Here is a 20,705-nt window from a genome sequence, read left to right as displayed (position 1 = left end):
CCACACCGCTCTGTCCCCTGTCCCCTCCACACCACTGTGTCCCCTGTTCTCTGTCCCCTCCACACCGCTGTGTCCCCTGTCCCCTCCACACTGCTCTGTCCCCTGTCCCCTCCGCTGTGACACCCCAGGCCGGGCACAGCTGTGGCAGCCCAAGGCTCCAGCAAAGGGCTGGCACGATCTGAAGGCTGAAAAAGCCTGTTTAATCTCTCCGATCTCAGCAGCTGAAAAGCCACTGATGTTGTAACGAGTAACGTGCGTCACCTCTCTCCCTCAATGTTTTTGTGCAGCGAGGTGACATCAGACCTGTGTGTAATGGCATTTACGCCTCAGCGGGGCTCTGTGCTCTCTTGTGCCACTGCTAATAAAGGGTTTCCTTTCACCATTCCAGTGCTGTCCCTTTTTTCATTGAGCCCCCTTGATCTCTGTTAATTAGACTCCCTAACACCTGAACCAAGCAGGTGACTGGAGCTCTGGCAAGAATTTAGCAGCTGATCTGGGAGCTGGTTGTGAGCTGACAGCTCTTTATTCATTTTCTGAGGTGCACAATAATTGCCATGTGCAAGGATAGTGATAAGTTGCCTGCTCACAAAGACTGTTAAAATGGCATCCTCCAGCAGAGGCAGGATTAGCTTCCCCAGCAGCCTGTACAACTCAGATCTTCCCCCAGTGCCCAGGAACCCACAAGCTCCTCCACACCCTCCTGAGGAACACAGGGATTTATCTGCACTGAGACTTCAAAGATTCCTCACTGGGTTGTGAACTGAATTAGGGAATGTTACCTGGCTTCAGCTTGGCATTATCAGAAAGGCTGCAGCACTCAGAAACCCTCTGTCAGTCACTGTCAGCTCTGCCTTGGGCAGCTGAGGCAGCTCTGCCTCCCAAACACCCCAAACACTCTCCAAGGTCGCACCTGATCCTCCTTTCTCACTGTGACCAGAGACAATTCCACCACCCAGAACCAGACACTGGTACAGCACCAGGCACTTCCCATTGCTTAACAAGATCATCAAATCTCAGAATGGTTTGGTTCCAAAGGGACCCTAAAGCTCATCCAGCCCCACCCCCTGCCACGGGCAGGGACACCTTCCACTAGACCAGGTTGCTCCAAGCCCTGTCCAGCCTGGTCTGGAACCCTTGATCTGAGGGATTTGGTACAAATTACACCCCTCATCATCTCAGAAAATGCTGTGGTCAATGGAATCCTCAAGTTTCCTTCTCAGATGCTGCCTGGGAATCCACCTAAGAGCCATCCCTGTCTCCCAGGTAAATCCACACCCTCCTGAACTTCCGCCTCCCTCGCAGGTGTCCCCATGCCAGGGGAGGGGAAGCTGTACCTGCAGTGCACCACGATGGGACCAGCATCCGGGGGGTTGCAGGTTTTCACCCGTCTCAGGAAGGCCAGGAACGGGGTGGGGTACTCGGGCACGCCGTGGTCAGGCCACGCTGTGAACTGGAACTGCCGCACCTCGCGCTTCTCACTGGAGCCGTTCTGCAGGACAAGGGAGCGCCAGGGTCAGGGGGGCACCAGCGCCCCAAAGCTGCCTGTGCTGTGTGTGCAGGGTGTGCCACAGCCCATCTCCAGGGAAAACGGGAGCAGGAGCCAGCTCACCTTGTGAAGGGAGAACGTTCGGACGCAGAACGTGGCCAGTTCAATGGTGTCCAGCAGCGTCACTTGGATCATTCCGTAGGTGTCCGTGCCTCGGCCTGGCCAGTACTGGTCACACTTTATCTGCAAGACAGGAGGGATGGCTCAGTGCTGGGACAAACCCTTCAGTGGTGGGAAGCTCATTCCCAAACTGCCTTGCTACCAGTGAAGCTGGGCAGGCGGCAAAGGCAAGGAGAGGTGCAAGAAGTGTCTTGCACCTGTCAGAGCACCAGGACAGGGACAGACCCATCAGACAAAGCTCCTACTGACTAAGCACAGGCTTTGATGACACATCAATCCCAAAGACAACAGACTGGAATGATCCTGAAGATTAGAGGGAATGTACTGGGGCTTGTTAAACAAGAGAACTGAGTATGAAACTTGCCACATGATTAACTCCAAGACAGACATGCAGTGGGATCCAGCAGCCTCTTCTCCTGGAGTTGCCAAGGAGGCTGCAGCTTTCCAGGGTGAATGGCTTGTTTTTTTAAAAGCAATGAATCACTGAACTTTCAGGGTGCTGTCAGAGCAGGCAGAAATCCCCCACTGGCTGCACATCAAGGGGTTTTGCTGTTTCCCCAACCCTCCCCTCCAATCCCCCTGGATTATGACTAACCAGTCATCTCTCTCACGCATCTTACCCGTGATTTCTCCTCCAGCTTAGTCATCATAACAATGGTGGCTGAGCGCTGCTCCCACACCATCCTCCAGAAGTCCCCGAAGGTCTCTGGCAGAGGCCCCTGGGTGGCAATGTAGGCGTTCTGCTTCCGGTACCCATCGATGTAGTTGGCGTTGATGTAATCACTGCCCACAATTCCTGTGTCAAATCAGCAAAAATCAGAGAATTGCACAGGACTTCACACAGCTGGAAGCATGAGGAGATTTTTGCAGGGATGCTGTTAGAAGTCCCCGGCAGAAACACCAGAGCCTTTGTGGCTTGGTGGGTCAGAATCACACAGGCACTTGGCAAGGTTTTCCCAGCTCAAGCTCCGGCATTGCAGGGAGACAGTAACTCCTTGCAAAAGATATTCAAGAGACCGAATATCAAGCCTTGAAACCATGGTGTTTGCACTCATGTTAAACAGGAGCAAAGCCCTGGCCCAGGGCACCTGCTGCACCAGTGTCCAGTAGGACAGACCTGAGTCCTTGTCCCAGCCCACCCCAAGCCCAGGCAGCAAATGACTGTGTGGCCCATAGTCGAATCCCAGGCATTGAGCTACAGCTGGACAGAGTAAAGAATAAAACCAAGCTTGACTGAGCCAATGAAGGCTTTGAAATCACAGGCTTTGACTCACTGTAAATTGCCTCCTGTCATTTTAAGAGTGGTTTTTTTTTTTAAACTTGCATGAGTTACAGGCTATTGAGTTCCAGCTGCTTGCCTGGGTCCCTGCTTGAGGGTTTGGGATGAGCAGGAGGCACTGCCAGAGTGAAGAGGTTGATTGGGACATGGCACGAGAAAGCTGCTCTGGAGTTAAAATGGCCCCTGGCACGCGGTGCTGCCCAGGTTCAGCTCCAGAGAGCCGGCGCCTGGCACAGAGCAGCCGCACTCCGGGGTGGTTTGGCTGTTCCCGAGTACAGCCGAGCGCCTGGCAAGGCTGGCAGGATCTGCAAACCCACGATTAACTCGGTGCAGAGTCCTCCTGTCTCCCAGGGAGCCGAGGGTGGGGAGCAGCAGCAGTGGGGAACTGGGCTGCAGCAACTGGGGCTGCTGCTGCTGGCGAGGGGCGAGCCCAGAGCCGCCTGCCCGTCCTCAAGGGCACTCAGGAACTTCAGCTTCTGAAGAAATGGCTTTTGATTAAATTTCTGGAGGGTTCCCTACCCCTGCTCCTTCCCAGTCTGAAATTTCAGGAGGCAGAGAATGTGGCTGTAACGGCAGGAGCGTGATCAAGGCTGAGCTTCCAGAATTAATCTCCTCTCCAGCCCCCTGGGGTCCACTCTGTCATCTGAAATGGTGGCCATGAGCTCCTGCAATGTTTTGCTGTGTGACAGGCCCAGCTTCAGAGAAGTCACAGAATTAAAGCCACTACTTCTTCCTGACCAAGCAGCCAGTGACAATCTGCAGCCTTGACAAATCCAGATTTAAAACAAAGAGAAAGCAACAAAACTAATTTCTCCAGCTCCTTTCATCCTCCAGCCCTGAGCATAAAATAGAGCCTGGTAGGAAGGGGCACAACAGCCAAGACGTGTCAGAACCTCTCAGATGCTTGAAAATTCAGCCTTGGCCCATCATCCTTGCACTGTTGGTCCCTCATGGAGCCCTGGGTAGAGCTGGGACTGCTGCCTGCATCCAGCCCCAGATCCAAGACCAGCCCAAGTGTCCTTCACTCCCACACTTGTGCTCTTCTCCTTTCCCTTGAACGACAAAGCAACTTTTTAAAGTCTCTGCTTTCCTTGGCTCATACAATATTAATCTCGGAATTAAACCAAGGCAGAACACAGCCAGCTTCACAAGGAGAAACATTGAAAGCCCTCTAATAGCAGACCAGAGCAATCCAGATTTGTGCAGTTTTTTGGCAAATCACCACTCTCTGCTGCTGCCTCAGCTCTCCCCATTCCCCGCGCCCCTCGGAGCTACTGTGGCACAGGGAGATTATTTTAGCAATTCCCTGGTCTCAAAGGCTTCTGAATTAACCTCTGCATTCACCAGGCAGTTACCAGGACATCCCACATCCTCTCTGCTCTGATGATCAGCTCTTGGCAACGCAAGACTGGCCTTGAATGCTTTATCCACCCGGCACAGCCACATCCTGAGCCCATGAAACTCCAATATTATCTCGGCAGCAGCAACCCAAGCAGGTGCCCTGTTCAACTCCATCTCAAGCCCCTCTTATCCTGGCGTGCACTGGAGCAGCTCTGTCAAGAGCCACGAGTTGTGAAATTTAATGTAAATTTTCTGACTGCACCATCGCTCACATAAGCAGCTCAGGAAACAATTTATGACCCGTCAGGCTCACACTAACCCCTTCTTATCCTGAGCCTTTTAGGGGCCAGGGCTGCAGCAGGAGCTGCTATCAAGTGATTTTTATGCCTGTGCAACTCAGCGGCCACATCTCTGCGGCTGCTGCCTCTCACATTGGTACAACCAGCCCTGTGCTCGCTTCGCATTCCTCCCTGTGCAGCCCCGCTCCGCGTTCCCGGCCGCCCCGTTGCTGCTCCCTCTAAAGCCCTACGTGGTCTGAATTCTTCCTGTTAGTCAGAGAGGTATCAAACAGGCATCTCCAAGCAAAGGGAAGGCAGTTTCTTGATAAACCAGCCCTTCAAATGAGGGATTGCAGCTCCAGGGGAATATGTCAGTCACCAGAATTTAACAAATGCCTGGTTTACAGAGGTATCTCCTGCTTGCCAAACTCCCAGGGAGACGTTAAGAGAAGAATATAAATAGAGATGAGAGAAAAGCGTGTGCAACGCGTTCCCTGCAGGAACTCCACCCCAGCACTGCCCAGAGGAGCGGGGATGCCCCGTACCTTCGATGGGCAGCAGGATGACCCGGGAGTGGTCGTAGGCGATCACGTTCGCGTAGCGGTTCTTGGGCTTGTTCACTTCCAGGTTGGAGTGCTCCCAGGTGAACTGCTGCCCGGGGTCAATGGACTGCAGGGGTCAGGAAACGGGAGAGTCAGTGAGGAGAAAAGCAGCAAATCCAGTCTGAGCACTTGTTCCACGTGGCTCTGCAGGTCTCGCTGAGGAGCGCAGCAATCGCCGTGTGCATCCCACAAGAACCCAGCTTTGCTGGTTTATGACCGTGTGTGCTGCCCCATCCCTGAAGTGCCCAAGGCCAGGCTGGATGGGGCTCAGAGCAACCCGGGACAGTGGAAGGTGTCCCTGCCCATGGCAGGGGGTGGCATGAGATGGGCTTTAGGGTCCCTTCTGACCCTAAAGAAGTCACCATTCTGTGACTCTATGATTAAAAGCTATTCATGGGCAGCAGGAAGGGACTGGGCTGCTCTGTGTGGAGCAGGAACAGCTTTGCTTGGGACCACAAGGACTCAGCACCAAAAGTTTCCCAGTGCAAATGGGGACGAAGCCCCACGGGAGCCTGGCAGGGCCAGGAGTGCATCCCCTAGCACAAAACAGGGGTAAGGACCCTGGCCTTAGGACACTCAATCAACATGGATTTTTCCCAGAAGGGATGAAGGAATAAACAATGAAATGCACAGGAGAGAAAAAGCCCCGCTGCCTGTCCTAGTGATTTATGCCAGGTTTGGTGGTCGGGTTTTTTTCCTCTCTAAAGTCCAGCTGTCCCAGATATGGAAATTAGGTTAATTACGTTTACCTCTAAATCCTCTGCCAGAGAATTAAATAAAACAAGGGCTTAATTCCTTCATCATTTTGCAGAGCCCTTGGGGTTTGCCTCAATTGGAGGCTTGGCAGGAATGTGCCGAGCTGTTTCCTGCTGCTTGCTCTCCCTCTCCCCACCACGCTTTGGGGACAGGGTCCCAGATCCCAAATCCACCCCTCTGAGCTGGCCCTTGCCCGGCCCCGCTGCCCTCCCTGCCTGTGCCCACCCTGGAGCTCCGCGGGCACAGCGTGGTGCAAAACCAGCTGATAAAACTGTGCTCCTGCACTCTGGCTGCAGAGAATTCCTAACTAATGGGTATTTATACTATTGTAATGTGTCTGTTTGCTCTCCATCCCTCTAATCATGCCTCGCCTTCACTTCATTAGCGATGTTTGTTCAGCTCTGGCTCTCCCACTGGAGGAGGTTGGGCTGGCACGGAGCCAGGGCACTCGGGATATGGCATTATGCAAATCAGCCTCTGGAATCTGGATGGAGCACATGAACGGGCTGCTGCTGCCCCCGTGCCCCAGCGTGGGAGGAGGGACCCCGGCAGAGCAAAATGCGCCTTCTCCAAGACGTGACCCCCGCTCCGGGTGCGGAGCCGCCAGCGCGGAGCCGCTCCCGGTGATATCCGGGAGTCGGGACAGGGAGAAAGCATCCCTTTGTTTGGAAAACATCCACTCACTCCCTGCCTGCAAACAGACCGAGGCAGTCTAGACTCGTTATTAGGCTAAAAATACCAGGGCATTTGATGTCTTTCGACAACAAAACCAAGAGTGGAGAGAGGCTTTTTACAAGGGCATGGAGTGATAGGATAAGGGGCTTTAAACTGGAAGAGGTTTCAGATTGGATATTAGGAAGAAATGTCTCCCTGGGAGGGAGGGCAGGCCCTGGCACAGGGTGCCCAGAGCAGCTGGGGCTGCCCCTGGATCCCTGGCAGTGCCCAAGGCCAGGCTGGACATTGGGGCTGGGAGCAGCCTGGGACAGTGGGAGGTGTCCCTGCCATGGCAGGGGTGGCACTGGATGGGCTCCAGCCCAGTCTGGGATTGGGTAATCAAACATTACCAGGGCAGGGAAAACGTGCACAAACCCCTCAGACATGACATGTACAAGGAAGTACAAATCTTTAGCTCCATGGCTGCTGATGGCATCAGTTGTGGAGGACTCCCTGCTCATCTCACTCAACCTCAGCTGTATAAACTGGGTGTCACAGTCCTTGTTTTGGTCCCCTCCCTGTCCTGCAGCAAGACACAGGTACCCCAAGGACAGCTCCCATCCCATCCAGCAGTCACCTTCCAGGACTGCATCCCCCTTCTCTGAGGGAGCTCAGCCTCTGCTGACCGGACAGGAGCAGCTCATGGACCAACCTCTGTGTTCTTATGAGCTGGAATTGAACCCAGCAAAGTGCTCAGCAAGTACTTAAATTTCCAATACATAAATAGCTTTTAAATTTCAGCTAACCAGATCTTTAAAACAAAGCTGTTTATTTGGATGAAGGCCTGTCTGAATTCCCTAATTCCTGGCTCTGCAAACCCATGCACAGCACTCACTCTTGCTCATACCTCATATTCTTGGGATAATTTCAGGTTATCATTAGCTTTGAGATGCTCTGTGTGTTCAGCCAGCTCGGAAACAGGGATGGGCGGGTGGCTGAGCATACCTAAAAGACAAGACAGCAGGAAAAGAATCTCATTTAATAATAACTAAAATTCACAACCGTTGCGCATTTTATAAGAAAGAAGGAACAAGAAAAGAAAATAAATTACAATGTAAGATCTGCAATGAAAGTAGGGAGGTTAGAAGAGAAGAATTCAGGGCTCGAAATTGTGTCCTTGGGAGTAAAAAATAAAAATCAAGGAAATTAAAAAAAATAACAGTAAAATGAGAGTGTTCCCGTGATGGCCCCATTTTCAATGTGGAAATCAGAGCAAAACAAAAAGGAAAATCCGAAGAGCAGATGCGTGTTAGCGATTCCAAAGTGGACTTGGAATGAGCAAACGCTGCCAGAGGAACCTACGCAGCAAATGGCACAGCACCCGCCGGGATCAGGAACCAGCTCCAACAGAAAGGGAGGCAAGGGCAGGATCCAGCCAACCATGGTGATGTGGGCAGGGGATGGGAATATGCAGATGTGGGGAAGCAGGGGAGGCTTTTCAGGAACTGGACTTGATGATCTTTAAGGTCTTTTCCGACCTCAAGGATTCTCTGGGTTGTCCTTTGCACAACATCGGTTCTGAAGGTCTGCTCATGGACACTGAGCTCTGACCTGCACCATTCCCAGAGTGCAGCCAGGCCTGGAAACACCCGGCTGGCTCCTCTTCCCACTCATGGCTGGTTCCTTCTACAGCACAGCCCTCCCTCCCTCCCACCGTGGGTTGGGCTGCACCAGCCCCATCCAGGCTCTGCTGGGAATGGTGTCACCTTTTGGGAAGGACAGGCAGGGGGATTGGAACAATTTGCTGCAGGCTCTGATGCCCCTGAGCTGGTTCAGCTGCTGCCCCTGCAATCCCCACCAGCACTTTGGCGTGCTGGTGCTGAGGCAGCCAGAGCTGCCAGGGAGCTCACTGGAGCCATACTGGGAGGTCCCACCGGCTCAGACTGGTCCAACTGGGGCACATCTCAGCCACCACCAGGGTGAGCAGCCATGGCTGACTCAGTTCTCAGCCTGGGATTTGCACATCCTGCTCTGAAAGGGGCAGCTGGAGCTCTGGGAAGAGCAGGGACCCTTCCCTTCCTACAGTCCCTCAGTGGCTACACTACCAACCCAGGCAGAAAAGCGCTCCGTGCTTTGCTCATCTGCATCGGATTATGTTTTTTCAAAGGCTTCCCATGCTGTCTGCCAGCCTCTCCAGAGGCCTGGAGAGCAGCATTCCGAGAAGCTCTGGGCAGTGCCCCCGATGAGAAGGACAGGAGTGGAGAAGAGATGGAAGCCAGGGAGAATTTCGAGCCCCGTGGGTGTTGGTGGGTGACAAAGCAGTGGCGTGGCAGCAGCATGGTCAGATACTCTGAAAACTCAGCACAGAGATGGCAAAGCAAGCATGACATCCTCAGTTTTACAGTGATTTGGGAGAGGTGCTGCTTCCCCCAGGTCTGGGCACGGGACGAGTCTGCCATACCTGGACAGGTTTCTCCTAAGCTCACCACACATCTATTTTCAGCACAAGGAAATACGGCTGAAAATAGAAGAAGAGAGAAAATACACCAAAAAAGCTCATAAAAATAACCCTGAACTATCCTGGAGGCTGTGCTGGCTCCACTCCAGTCTGCTGGGATCAAGGCAGGAAGCCTCTCTTGGCTCATGGAGGAGAAACTCTGATTTAATCTCTTGTTGTCCTGTCCCAGCACACCTGGAGAAGGATTATTTCTCCTCCTAGATGGAGGGTGGCTGCCGTCCACCCCAGCACCAGATGCAGACTGGGGCTGTTGGGAGGAGCTGGTCCTCTCAGTGTGGGATGGGGAGGCCAGCTGGGCTGAGATGCTCCAGATCAGACCAAACCAGCTTAACACCACCAACACTCGATGGACTTGCAGGTTAAAAGGAGAAAATAAACAATCCAAAACCCCAGTAATAACAAGCAAGAAAACCCCCAGGTTCTCCTTGGCTCAGAAGTCATGGAGCAACACGTGCGACAATCTCTGAGCCAGTGGGAAAGGCCCACAGTGACACTCTGGAATGAGGAGTCACATTCCCCTTGAAGGAGTTTCACACATTTGCTGCATAAAAGCTCCAGAAAAGATCTAGAGTGCGACCAGCAGCTCTGCCCTTGGCTGGGGGTCATCCTGCTTCCCCTCCAACCCTCCCTGCACAGAACCTGGCCGGGAGCACATGGAACTCGCCTTGTTCTGCTGCTGTTAAGGACAGAAACTCCTTGTGGGATCAATTTCTAGGGCTCTTTGGAATAAAAGAACCTCTGCAGCAATAAACACTTCCCTGGTCAAAATGCCAAATGCATGGGGTTTCCAATAGGATCCAGGAGTTTGCTATGAAACGAGGCAGGAGCGGCATTGAGCTGCTCAGCTGAGCAGCTGCTCTTCCCTGATTTAATTCAAGAACCCATTTTGGGGTATGAAGGGCTGAGTTCAGCCAGGAAAATACCCACAACCCCTCTGTTACAATGAGGGGGTTGAGGGGAGGTGGCAGTGGACTGGGACAATTGTGACATATTCCATACCAAAGAGAGCAATATTTGGGTTGAACTATTCAGGGAAATATCCCAGCCCTCGCATCTCTGAGCACAAGCAGCATCTGTGACTCTTCATATTTGTCAGCTGAAACCTCACATACTTCCCTGCCCAGTATTAAAAAAAATCCAAGCCCAAACCATCCAGCAAGGCTGGGATCTTGGCTCCTAATGGGATGAAATCTTTTTGAGCCAGTCTCATCTAACATTTCAATCACTTGAATCTCTCTAATCTTATCACAAAAGACTTGATTCTCTGTGCACCAGCCAACTCGCCAGAAACGTCACCCTAACATCTGCTCCATGGGCCAGAGCCCATTTATCCTGCAAAACCACCGTGGCTGGAGGCACTCCTGTGAAACCCGGGGGCACAGGCCCCTGGGGTGGCCTCTGGTCTTTGTGCTCCTGGAACAGCTCAGTGCCAAGGAATGGGCACCTGCCACAGATGGGGAATGGCCCTTTCCCCTCCGAATGAAAAGGCGCCCGTGTGGCTCTTTCAGAGGGGGGATCAGCAGCTGCAGCTCCCGTTTCTCTTTCCCTGCGTTGCAAACACCAAAACACAACCCCCAGTGACACCAGTGCACGAGTACAGGGGACACCGAGGACACTGAGCCAACACCAGCGATGGAACATCTTCCACAAGGGGGTAAAGGCAGCCCTGGATCCTCCTGGGACAGCGGGAGGCACCGAGGGATGGACGGGGCCCAGGTGCTCCCCGGGCTCTGACCTGCCCCTGTGTCCTCCGAAGGCCTCTAACGGGATACTGTAAAACTGGAAGTGCAGTTCAGACAAACAGATGGCACAGAAAAGGGATGAGATGGGCAAACACCGCAGGAATACGGAGAGTTCGGCAGAAAATCAAAAAATAGTAACAGGAACGGAACAAGAATTGGAAAGGAAAGTGACAGAAGAGGAAAATAATAATGGGGGGAAAAATGAAACCAACAGGAACAAAAACACACAGGAACTAACTTTCCAAGTCAAACTCAGGGTCACTGAGAGGGCTGCTCAGACCAGAATCTGCAGAAAACAGTAAAAAATAAATAAATAAAAGATACACTTTTGTAAAAATTTCATGCTAATAAAAAAAACCAAAAACCAACATAAATCTAAAGAGGAAAAGAAAGGTATTTTTGTGCTGATTAGGATAGGATATCTAAGATGTGCTATGCTTTCCCCTCTCTGAGCTGCACATTCCCATTCCCATGTCCCTCCTCTGTTTCACTGCTGGAGACACGACAGAGATTCTACCTGGGGTCACCTGTCTGCAGAAGAGCCTACAGGCCCCTTCTGAACCACAATATAGTGAATTTAAATGCCTTTAGCTCAGAGGGCACCTGTGGAGTCTTCCCCTGCAAACTGCACCACAGCCTCTCCATCACTGCCAACACACTCCAAGCTCATTTTTCCATCCATTTCCATTTTCACCCAATATTTCCAAAATTCTCTGGGAGGCAGGTGATCAACTCCCCCAAATCCTTCAAAACCTTTTAGTGCTTCACAAATTACAGAGCAGAGTAACACTAGGTAGGTCAGCTCTGGCCAGATAAACTTGGAAAGGAAAGGGCAGCATCTTCCTAAAGCCAGACCAGACACAGCCAGTGTCTTTTGGAATCTGCAGAGCCTTAATGCAGGTTTTGATGTCTCAGCTACCTTTTACAAGCCTCTCAGAGCCAGAATTCAGAGGTACAGCATGACCAAAGCAGTGGGGTCAACAGAAGACTGACTCCCTCATCCATCGATCCTGTTACCTGATGGAAGCACCCTCAGCTGACTCTGCTGTCCTGTGGGACACAGAAATTCCCACTCAGGGAAACACATGAACCAGCACTTCCAGCTGCTTCTTGGCACCAAGACCAAGCTGGAAGACCCAAGTCTTTTATTTTTATCTCAGCACAGCTTTTTCATCTGAGGGAGTGCAGCTCCTCCTCTTGGGTCTGCCATCTCTCTCCACCTGGAGCACTCACAGGAACGCTCCCAAAGGAAGCACCCAGACAAGGGCAAGCTGCTGCTGAGCTGCAGCTGGGAGCACTCAAAAGATCTCAAACACCCTCAGACCCTCCTGCAAGAGCAGCAGTAAGAGGTGATTTAGGGACCTACCTGTGCTGAACTGCTGCCCCTGCAGGACGGAGCGAACCCGCTGCCATCCCTCAGCTGAGCATCGTTCCCAAGCTTGGGCTGATCCCCACGGCTGGTTCCGAACTCATTTTGATAAGAGCCCCTCAGCTCAGCGCTGCCTCGTGCTTCCCTACAAATCCCTGCCCTCTGGGTCCCTATTGCCAGCGTCACCCTAAGGAAACTCGACAATGCTAAGGACAGGACTGGGATGGGAAGGGGAAACAGGAGCTACAGAAACATAACTAACGAGCACAAAACAGCAAAAAAAATACAAACAAACTGAAAACAACAGCCAGCCCCCAAAAAGCACAATAAATTCCCTTCCAAATCCTCAAGCACCAAGAACTTGGAGGCAGAGGCATGGACAGACACTGGGTCAGCATGGCCACGTGTCCGTCTGTGTGAGGACGTGCCGGGCGTGTCAGTGGTGGCTGCAGAGGTGCCATGCAGGCAGTGGGACATGCATGGACATGGGCACACGTGTGTGCAGGAGGGAGCGTGCACGGAGCCTCTGCCCGGAGCTCAGCGCTGCAGGGACAGGCTGGCCCAGCCCCGGCAGTGCCCAGGGCCAGGCTGGACAAAGCTTGGAGAAACCTGGGAGAGTGGATGGTGCCCTGCCCACGGCAGGGGGTGGGACTGGATGAGCTTTAAGGTGCTCCCAACTCAAACCAGTCTGGGACTCCATGACAGCATCTGCACCAAGCGAGGAGACGCTGCCTCATCTGCACCAAGCAACCAGCTCCTTCCTCCCTGCACGGCCCACAGGCCAGGCCTGGCTCCCAGCAGGAGTGGTCTGGCACCAGAAAGCACCAGTTCCAGGTGTGGATGGAGCAGTGGGTGCTGGGCAGCCCGCCATGCTCCATCTCCCCATCTGGGAGCTCCCAGCTGGGGCAGCACTGGTGCTCTGGCGTGTCTGGCACAGCCATGGCGCTTGCAGCTCAGCCCAGAATGCACCAATTTATCTGGAAATCCAGGAAAACCCTTCTCCCTGACTTGCCAGCACTGGGCACAGCCTGTGCAAGGTCCCTGAGGATCCCAGCAAAGGTTTCTTTCAGCATTCCCACTCAGCACAGACAGGGCTGGGGTTCCTTGGCTGTGCCCAAGGGCAGCACTGGGTCTCCAGGCAGTGCCTCAGCAGCCTCTGGGCAGGCAGGAAGGGCTCAGGGAAGGGCCAGGTGCTCCACTCCTGCCTTCCCAGCGGGAGAGGCTGGTCAGCAGCCGGTTACCTGGAGTCTGGAAGTTGATTCGCCTCATTTCCACGGGGTCCTTGGGGTGGTGGGGGGCGATTTCAGCGTTGTTCAGGAGGCACTTGGTCCGTGGCTCTGAATCCTTCCGTTTGCTTCACAACAAACCCAAAAAGAAACAAAAAAGACCAGAAAGAAAAAGCAGCTTAGCTTCTGGGCCTTGTGGTCTCAGCTACTTTCTCAGCCACTCATGTTCAGGCACAAGCAAAGCTCCCACTGAAAATCAGAGGTGCAGCCAGGGGTGTAAGTACATAAAACACATCAGAAAAGGGACGAGGTTTGGAAGGTTTGCCAGTGCTATGTTCGAGGCATTGACAACGGCCCAGCAGCCCCTCAGCAGCTTTCAGGTAAGCCTGGAAGTTTCCCCCCTTCTCCCAGCAGCAGCACAGACTGGCAGCCACCTCACCCTCCCTCCTCAGAGCAGCCTTCACTGAACTCTGCAGAGCAAAAATCTTCCAACTCTGGCCAAGCCATTTCCAGCCTGAAAGAACCAGAGCCAGCAGAATCATTTGGAAAAGTACAGAATCTCCTGGCTGTGACCTTGGACGTCAAGCTCTGATATTGCTGTTGGCTTGTTCAGGAGCTCTCAGAGCTGCCCGGCTGCAGACAGAGAAGTCAGAGCAGCAGTTTTCAATCTTTTTTGAATGGCAGAACCCTAAAAATCTGGGTTCAACAGTGTAGACACATCCTCTCCCAGCACAGCTGTGCCTGCTGAGATCCACCTCTCCTCCTTGCCAGGAGCCGGAGCCTGCTCCAACCTGCCAGCTGAGCTGCACATGGAAGTGTTTCCTAATATATTTTCCTCCAAATGGGTTAGGTCAGCTGAGGCAGTTGAAAAAGTCTTGGCTGACCTGGCTCATTCTCCTTGAAGGGAATTTAGAAGCAAAGCCCAGTGCTGACCTAAAGATGTGATAACCCCTTGGAAAGAAACAGTGATGAGCTGCTGGGAGCTGAACTTCTCCAGAGTGAGGAGAACGTGGCCTCCACCCTGAGGCTTGGAAAGGGGGTCCCAGCCCTTCCAGCGAGGCGGCTGTGGAGCTCCTCACCTCTCCTGCTTAGGGTGCACAGAAGCCTCCAATAATCTGCCCGCAGCAGCAATGGCAATTACTTAGGCAAGGAGGGGGTTATTCAGGACATTTTTAGCTGTCTCTTGATGTCATTAATAGCCAGAAGAAGTGGTGTGAGCCCTGCCAGCACTGCATGGGGCACCATTTCGGAATGACACCACTTTGCAGTTTGGGACTGCTTTATTTTTGCCGCAGTTCTGGAACTGCTGTTAATAGTTCACGGACTGAACCCATCAGTTACTTTTAGTGAAAGCTTTCCCAGTCTTGGAAATGGTTGGAAAAAAGTCGTATTTCTGCAGTCATAAACAGCCTCTGTCAGAAGCCCTTGGCTGAGGGGGCAAGAGCAGCTTCTGCCATGGGGCGAGGACACCTCAGCTGGTGAGAGATCTGCTTCCAGCATGCCAGTGGCTCAGGGACAGCCCGTGTGGAGCAGCCAGACATGCAGAAACCCACTTTCACCTCTGACTGCCACACAAATGAATGTTTCTCTGCTCCATTAACCCAACACTTTATGAGACATTTACTGTCACTGCTGCTCAACCTGTGAAAGGGCCATTTTATTTAGGAATGGACAAGCAGGAGAAAACTGGGCTTTGCTTTGCTTTTTCTGCCCCAATCAAACATGGTCTAACATGGGGTTTCTGTGAGGACAGATCTACAGGTGGGAACTGCACCAACAAAGCCCCAACACCACAGCAAACACTGCTTAACACACAGCAAGCAAGAACCTGAATAAATGGCAAATCTGATGCTCTTACCTGTCTGGTTTGCTGTCCAGGAAAGCAGTAAGTGGAGAAAAGACAAGACACATGTTCAGGTTAGAAAGGACTTGCAGAGGGAAGGGGAAGCATTTGCTCAGCTCTAGCCCTGGCAGCAGAGGTGGGACCAGCACAGATCACCCAGGTAAATGGACACCAGCGAGGACCCCCGAGCCCCTGCTCACATGCTGGGATGCAGAGGCCACAGCCCTGTGCACAAGGGAGCACACCTGTGCAGGTCAAAGATGGAACAGGGCTAGGAGAGTTCCCTCCGCCCTGGGAATGAGCTGTCCCAGCTAAGGACACCTCTGCTGGCCACTGCCACCATTACTTACTTCGCTCAGCTCCTGCTTCCCCTCCTGTCCCCTTCCCTTGCCCTGTGTGTGCTCAGGGGACCCCCAGTTCTCATCCACCATGAGCTGCTCAGAAAGCCAAGGGAAAGGGAGCCACTTCCAGGGCTTTTCCCTTCTCTCTCCTGAAGACTCACACCCTGCTCCTGTCTCCCAACTCCAGCAGAAAACCAGCCTGAGACCAGTGGAGGTCTCTGCTGCCCCACAGCTCAGAGGTGCCTTTCCTGCATCCCCCTCACTGCCCACAGGCACACAGAGCATGGAAAGGGGAGTCTGAGGCTGAGAGCAGCAAGGCTGGAGTCCTGACACACTCAGTGCACACATGCCCCAAGGGAGCGTCTGTGGGACAAGCACAGCTTTCCTGGGAGTGCCATGGGGCAGAGTCTGAAGCAGCAAATCCCTGCAGCCCGCTGCTAATCCCTCCTGTGCCGGGCAGACTCTCCCATTCCAGCACCTGTGCCTCAGGGCTCCTCTCTCCAATGCCCAAGGAAGGATTTACCCTCAGCTGCCAAGGACAGGACCAAGGAGGAAATTCCCTTTAGGGAACCCTGGGGACACTCAGAACTATCTCAGCTGTGGGCAGCGAGCAGCTCTTACTTTTTGTAGAGCAGGATGGCAATGACGATGCAGATGATGAAGACCACGGCCAGGACGGGCCCGATGACCCAGATCAGCCCCTCCTCGCCATCGATGATGGGCTGTGGGTCAGGGTTGTCCAGCTGGATGGGGTCGGAGAAGGGACTGGCAGCATAGGTCTGGAAGACAGGGAACATGGTGGAACACAGCTCAGAGGTGGGATGGGGACTGGAAAGTGGGCAAGCATAGGATATTCCACAGGGAAAGCTGCTGGAGAGGATGTGAGCTCTCTGCAGCACAACCCAAATGGTAACAGGGAAAATGCCCTCTTCAACCTAGAAAAATAACCCTGGCCCTGAGCATCCATATGAGGGCATCTTCCACTTCCAGTGCTCCAGGGAGACAGACCACTGGGAGATCACACTCATGTGAAGCTGTAGCCTGCCTGTGCCTGTGGCTCAGCCCCTCTCATGGATGGGAAGGTGCTTTTAGAGATCCAGCTGTCTCTGTTCCACCACAGCCCTGAGCCCTCACCGCTGCCACAAACACACAAACACTTTCCCCAAGCTCTCATGTAACCATCTGGATTTTGACAGTCAGATGGGATTAAAGAGCAAGAGGGAAGGGATTAAAACAAGAATTAATGCTTGGTCTGGTGACTGAAAAAAACCAACCCCAACAAATAAATATAAAGTAGTAAAATGCTGTGTGTGTCCTCTGCTGCCTCTGCACTGAGCCGGGTTCCTGAGGAGGATCAGAGGCACATTCAAACCCTTCAGAGTCCTGACTATGGATGAATTCCTATTTTACTGAACAGCACAGAGAACTGCCATGGCCTGGTCTGGGAGAGCAGTCAGGGACAGGACAGGAACAGGGGCTCTGGGTCCTTGAACTCCATCAGCTCTGAGCAGGCTGGAAAGCTGCTCCACACTTGGGATCCAGGCCACTGGGAGTGAGTCCGCAGCACCTTGTTCCAAAGCAGAAATTACCACAAGCTGCAGTAATCTGATTGAGAAACCCATTCAGGAGTGTGTCAGCCTAATCCTTTAATATCAAATACACAACTAAATATTTACTGGGGGAAAAAACCTCTGAAAACCCTTATCCAATAGCTCCCTGCTACAACTCCATTGGGGGATTTAAAACCAACAAAGTATTAGGCTGTTTCCCATTGTGTGTGAGGGAGGAGGCAGGTAAATATTAAAATAGTTGTTTTCAGAAAGCCAAGTACAGCCCCAGTGAAAACAGCAGAGATGCCGAACTGGTAGAGAGGACTTGTAGTTTCTGTAAAAAATGCTCCCATCTGTGCTTGGAGGGGAGTTTAGCAATGCCCAGAGTGTGACGTGCTCTTGGAGCAGGATGTTGGGGGTCATTGCTCTGAGGAGTTAAAGAACAGCCTTTAAAGGACATTTCTCTTCAAAAAGAGGGTTTGACCCAGGGCTCTCTGAACTCGAGTCCTGAGGGGATAGTTCAGTGTTCCTCCCCATTCTGGACTCCAGTCTGGAGCCACAAGTGTACAAGTTCTGTGCGCAAAAATGGGGAGAAGCACAGCTGCTCGTGTCCTTGGTGCTTGAAATAGATGAATGGAGGCACAAGCTCGAGCAGCTCACCAGGCACAAGAGCCACATCCAAAAGCTCCACAGCTGGAAAGAAAAGCCCCTCAAGGATGCCAGGAGGGCAGCAGGGCTGTGGCAGCTCCCTGGTCCATCCCCAAGGATCGGAGAGGGCCGAGGGCAGCAGGCAGCACTTACAGCCTCAGGTTCCTGCAGCACTGCCAGGATGAAGATCACATATTTCTGCCCCGGCTCCAGGGCTCTGTTCTCGAAGTTGTCGTAGTGTTTCATGTCCCCCAGGATGAAGTGGGAGGGCAGGGAGCGGAAGCGGGCAGCGATGTAGGGCTTGGGGAAGTCCAGCTGCCGGGAATGCCGCAGGCTCCGGCGCCGGAGCCTGGCGATGTCCTGGACGAGCTGGAGGGAGCAGAGGAACACCCTGAGACCCTGGAAAGGAGCAGCAAGGAGAGCCAAACCAGCCCTCCCAGACTGGCCATGTCTTGGCTGCTCAGAATGGGGAGCACAGGTACCCCAAAAACCCTCCCAGCCCTCAGGTCACCATCCTCCCATTCCAGCCGCTCGCTCTCCCCCTACAGCCCAGCCCAGTTTCACCCACACTCACCTCCTCCAGGTCCATCTCCTCAGGGCTGCCCAGGGGGTTGAGGAACTGTCCTCCCCGGGACTTCCTCAGAGGCACCACCACAATGTAGAAAGCTCTAAATGTTGGGAATGATCAGAAGAAACAGAAGGAATTAGCCACGGAAGAAGGGAGCACACACACTGATGCGAGTTTGCCCAAACTGCCCCACTGGCTCAAGCCCCTCATTTTTCATTTAGCACAGTTGTTATTCCTGGAATGAGCCAGATTCAGTGGCAGCCCCATGTCTCCCCATGTACTCCCTTCACCCTTCTTTGGCTTTCCCTTTGGTGTGGAAGTGCCTCCAAAAGGCAACAGTCAGGAATGCTGGAAATGCAGGGATCATCCCCCTGGCACTGCCCCTGTGGGTCTGTGGTGGTCTCCAGCCACCAGGGCTGACCCGCAAAACATGAACTGAGCACCCCACACCTGCAGTTAAACAGAAACCTACTGGACAGGCACAGAGCTCTTCACGTCGGGGAGAATCACCACCACATTGCCATCAGCATCAGGCTTGTGGGTCACCTCTGGCTTCTTGGACAACATGTCAGCAGCAGTCCAGGCAGCGACGTTCTGCTGCAGCCCCCCCATGCTGTTGCCCTGGTTCATCAGCACGAAGTTGTAGAAGGTGCGGGGCCTCAGGTGGGTGATGAGTTTCTTGGTCGTTCGTCCATCCACGTCGACGTGCAGCCCGTTGTACTGGATCTGTGGGAGGGGAGGAGGTTGTTCCCTGAGCGAGGCTGAAAATGCTCCAACTCCTTCCTCTCCATCCCTTCGGTTTGCAGGGAACATGAAGCACCCAGCCCTGCAGAGCTGGGGCAAACACAGGAAAAACTCCTGCATGCCACTTGCCTTGTATGGGGTAGGAGAGTTGTAATTCTCAGGGAACTCCCAGCTCAAAAGGACAGATGTCTTTGTCACCATCTTCACCTTGAAGTTTTTGGGTAAAACTGTGGAGAAAAAAGTGAGGAGGAAGGGGAGAAAGGAGAAGAAAAGGCAGCAGAGGGAAGAAAGAGCAGGAAAGAGAAGGAAGAAAATGTCAAGTGCTGGAAGAGGGGCCTGCCAGGCTGGGTCTGGCCGCAGCTGCAGGAATGGAAGGGATTGCTCCCTCCTCCACACTGTGCTTGAGTTTTGCCAAGGTCCATCTCCCAGTGCTCCCTGTCCCCATGCCTAACCCCAGGAGGGTGCGTGGCTTTGCCCCCACTCTGGGCCTGGGTGGCTGCTGCAGGAACGAGGTGCTGGCTGGCTGAGCATGCTCAGGTGAGGAAAAACTCATCCCAGGTCACAGCTTGAGGGTTTGTTTTTTAGAATTTTTGCTCTTTTCTTTTGGCTGTTTGCAAAAGCTGAAGAAAATGCTCTTCCCACCTGTACAGCGACTGGCCCCCCCCTTCAGGTGCCAGTGACAGGAGGTGTCCGGACTTAACTTAGAAGAAAGTGGTAAAAGGGACTTACCTGGCACAAGGCAGAGAGGAGCGGAGGGACTGAGTGTGACACCAGAGTGCTCTGCATTTACTCACGAGCCTGGCTGAGCCTGGCCTGACCTCTCCAGCTCTCTTGCCTCCTGGCACCAGCCCCAGATACAAGGGGAGAGAGGGAGGAGAAACCGGTAAGTCCTACCTTGGTCCAGCTGGAACGTCCGATACTGGACGGTCGGGCTGTAGGGCCCGGGGCCTTTACTGGTGTGAGCACGGATTTTAACATCATAGGCGGTGTTGGGTTTGAGGCCGTTGAGGGTGTACGAGTTCTCTGGGGAGGGGGGCAGGTCTTTTTCCAGCAGGTTGCCAGGAGAACCGGCCTCCCGGTAGGCCACGGTGTATTTGACGATGGCTCCGTTCCTCTCGGCCAGCACGGGGGGCAGCCAGCCAAACTGCACCGACATGGATGTGACGTTGCTCGCCTCGAGGATTTGGGGGTAACCCTTGGGGATGTCTTCGGGGGTGGTGAGTTCCTGCACAGCTTCCTCCCCAAAGCCAGCCCGGCTTTTCACGGCCAGCTTGAACACATACGTGGCGCCCTTGTGGATGCTGGGAGCGATGTACTTATCCTCCAGTGCCGAGAATTCCAAGGTAGCCAGAGGGTCGACATCCTTGCGGCCGAACTGGAGCCGGTAGCCCAACACCTGGCCCTCCGCGTCCAGCGGGGGCTCCCATTTCACCAGGAGAGTGCTCTCCTCTGTCTGGTGCACAGAGAGGATGGGCTTTCCTGGGACTAGGAGAGAAGAGAGACACCTTCAGCCACAGGTGGGGCAGGAAAGAGGAGCTGCAGAGACTCTTCAGCTGCAGCGACAGGCTCCTCAGGTCAGC

At 53.5% G+C, this 20,705-nt stretch overlaps 1 protein-coding gene across 21 annotated transcripts in view; it reads right to left on the bottom strand.

The window, feature by feature from the left end:
• Positions 1–20,705, bottom strand: part of PTPRS (protein tyrosine phosphatase receptor type S) — a 149,133-nt gene that overhangs the window by 7,173 nt on the left and 121,255 nt on the right. For 9 of the 21 annotated variants that reach the window (XM_042024345.1, XM_042024346.1, XM_042024347.1 and 6 more), the window contains 14 exons: positions 20,020–20,610; positions 19,255–19,352; positions 18,854–19,107; positions 18,388–18,481; positions 17,967–18,182; positions 16,237–16,394; positions 15,290–15,301; positions 13,447–13,559; positions 11,075–11,122; positions 7,484–7,581; positions 5,110–5,233; positions 2,287–2,462; positions 1,610–1,729; positions 1,335–1,489 (listed from right to left, as the gene is read on the bottom strand). In XM_042024345.1, the coding sequence (XP_041880279.1) occupies positions 1,335–1,489; positions 1,610–1,729; positions 2,287–2,462; positions 5,110–5,233; positions 7,484–7,581; positions 11,075–11,122; positions 13,447–13,559; positions 15,290–15,301; positions 16,237–16,394; positions 17,967–18,182; positions 18,388–18,481; positions 18,854–19,107; positions 19,255–19,352; positions 20,020–20,610 (2,257 nt within the window). The remainder of the gene's footprint in view (positions 1–1,334; positions 1,490–1,609; positions 1,730–2,286; positions 2,463–5,109; positions 5,234–7,483; positions 7,582–11,074; positions 11,123–13,446; positions 13,560–15,289; positions 15,302–16,236; positions 16,395–17,966; positions 18,183–18,387; positions 18,482–18,853; positions 19,108–19,254; positions 19,353–20,019; positions 20,611–20,705) is intronic. The other 12 variants (XM_042024338.1, XM_042024341.1, XM_042024342.1 and 9 more) reach the window with 5 other exon arrangements.

This window comes from Corvus kubaryi, unplaced genomic scaffold (assembly GCF_017639235.1).
Source record: "Corvus kubaryi isolate FWS band 111438036 unplaced genomic scaffold, C.kubaryi_AGA036_p1.0 37262, whole genome shotgun sequence".
Classification (NCBI taxonomy): domain Eukaryota; kingdom Metazoa; phylum Chordata; class Aves; order Passeriformes; family Corvidae; genus Corvus; species Corvus kubaryi.
Note: the sequence above shows the minus strand (reverse complement) of the source record. Positions and strands in the feature narration are given on the sequence as shown.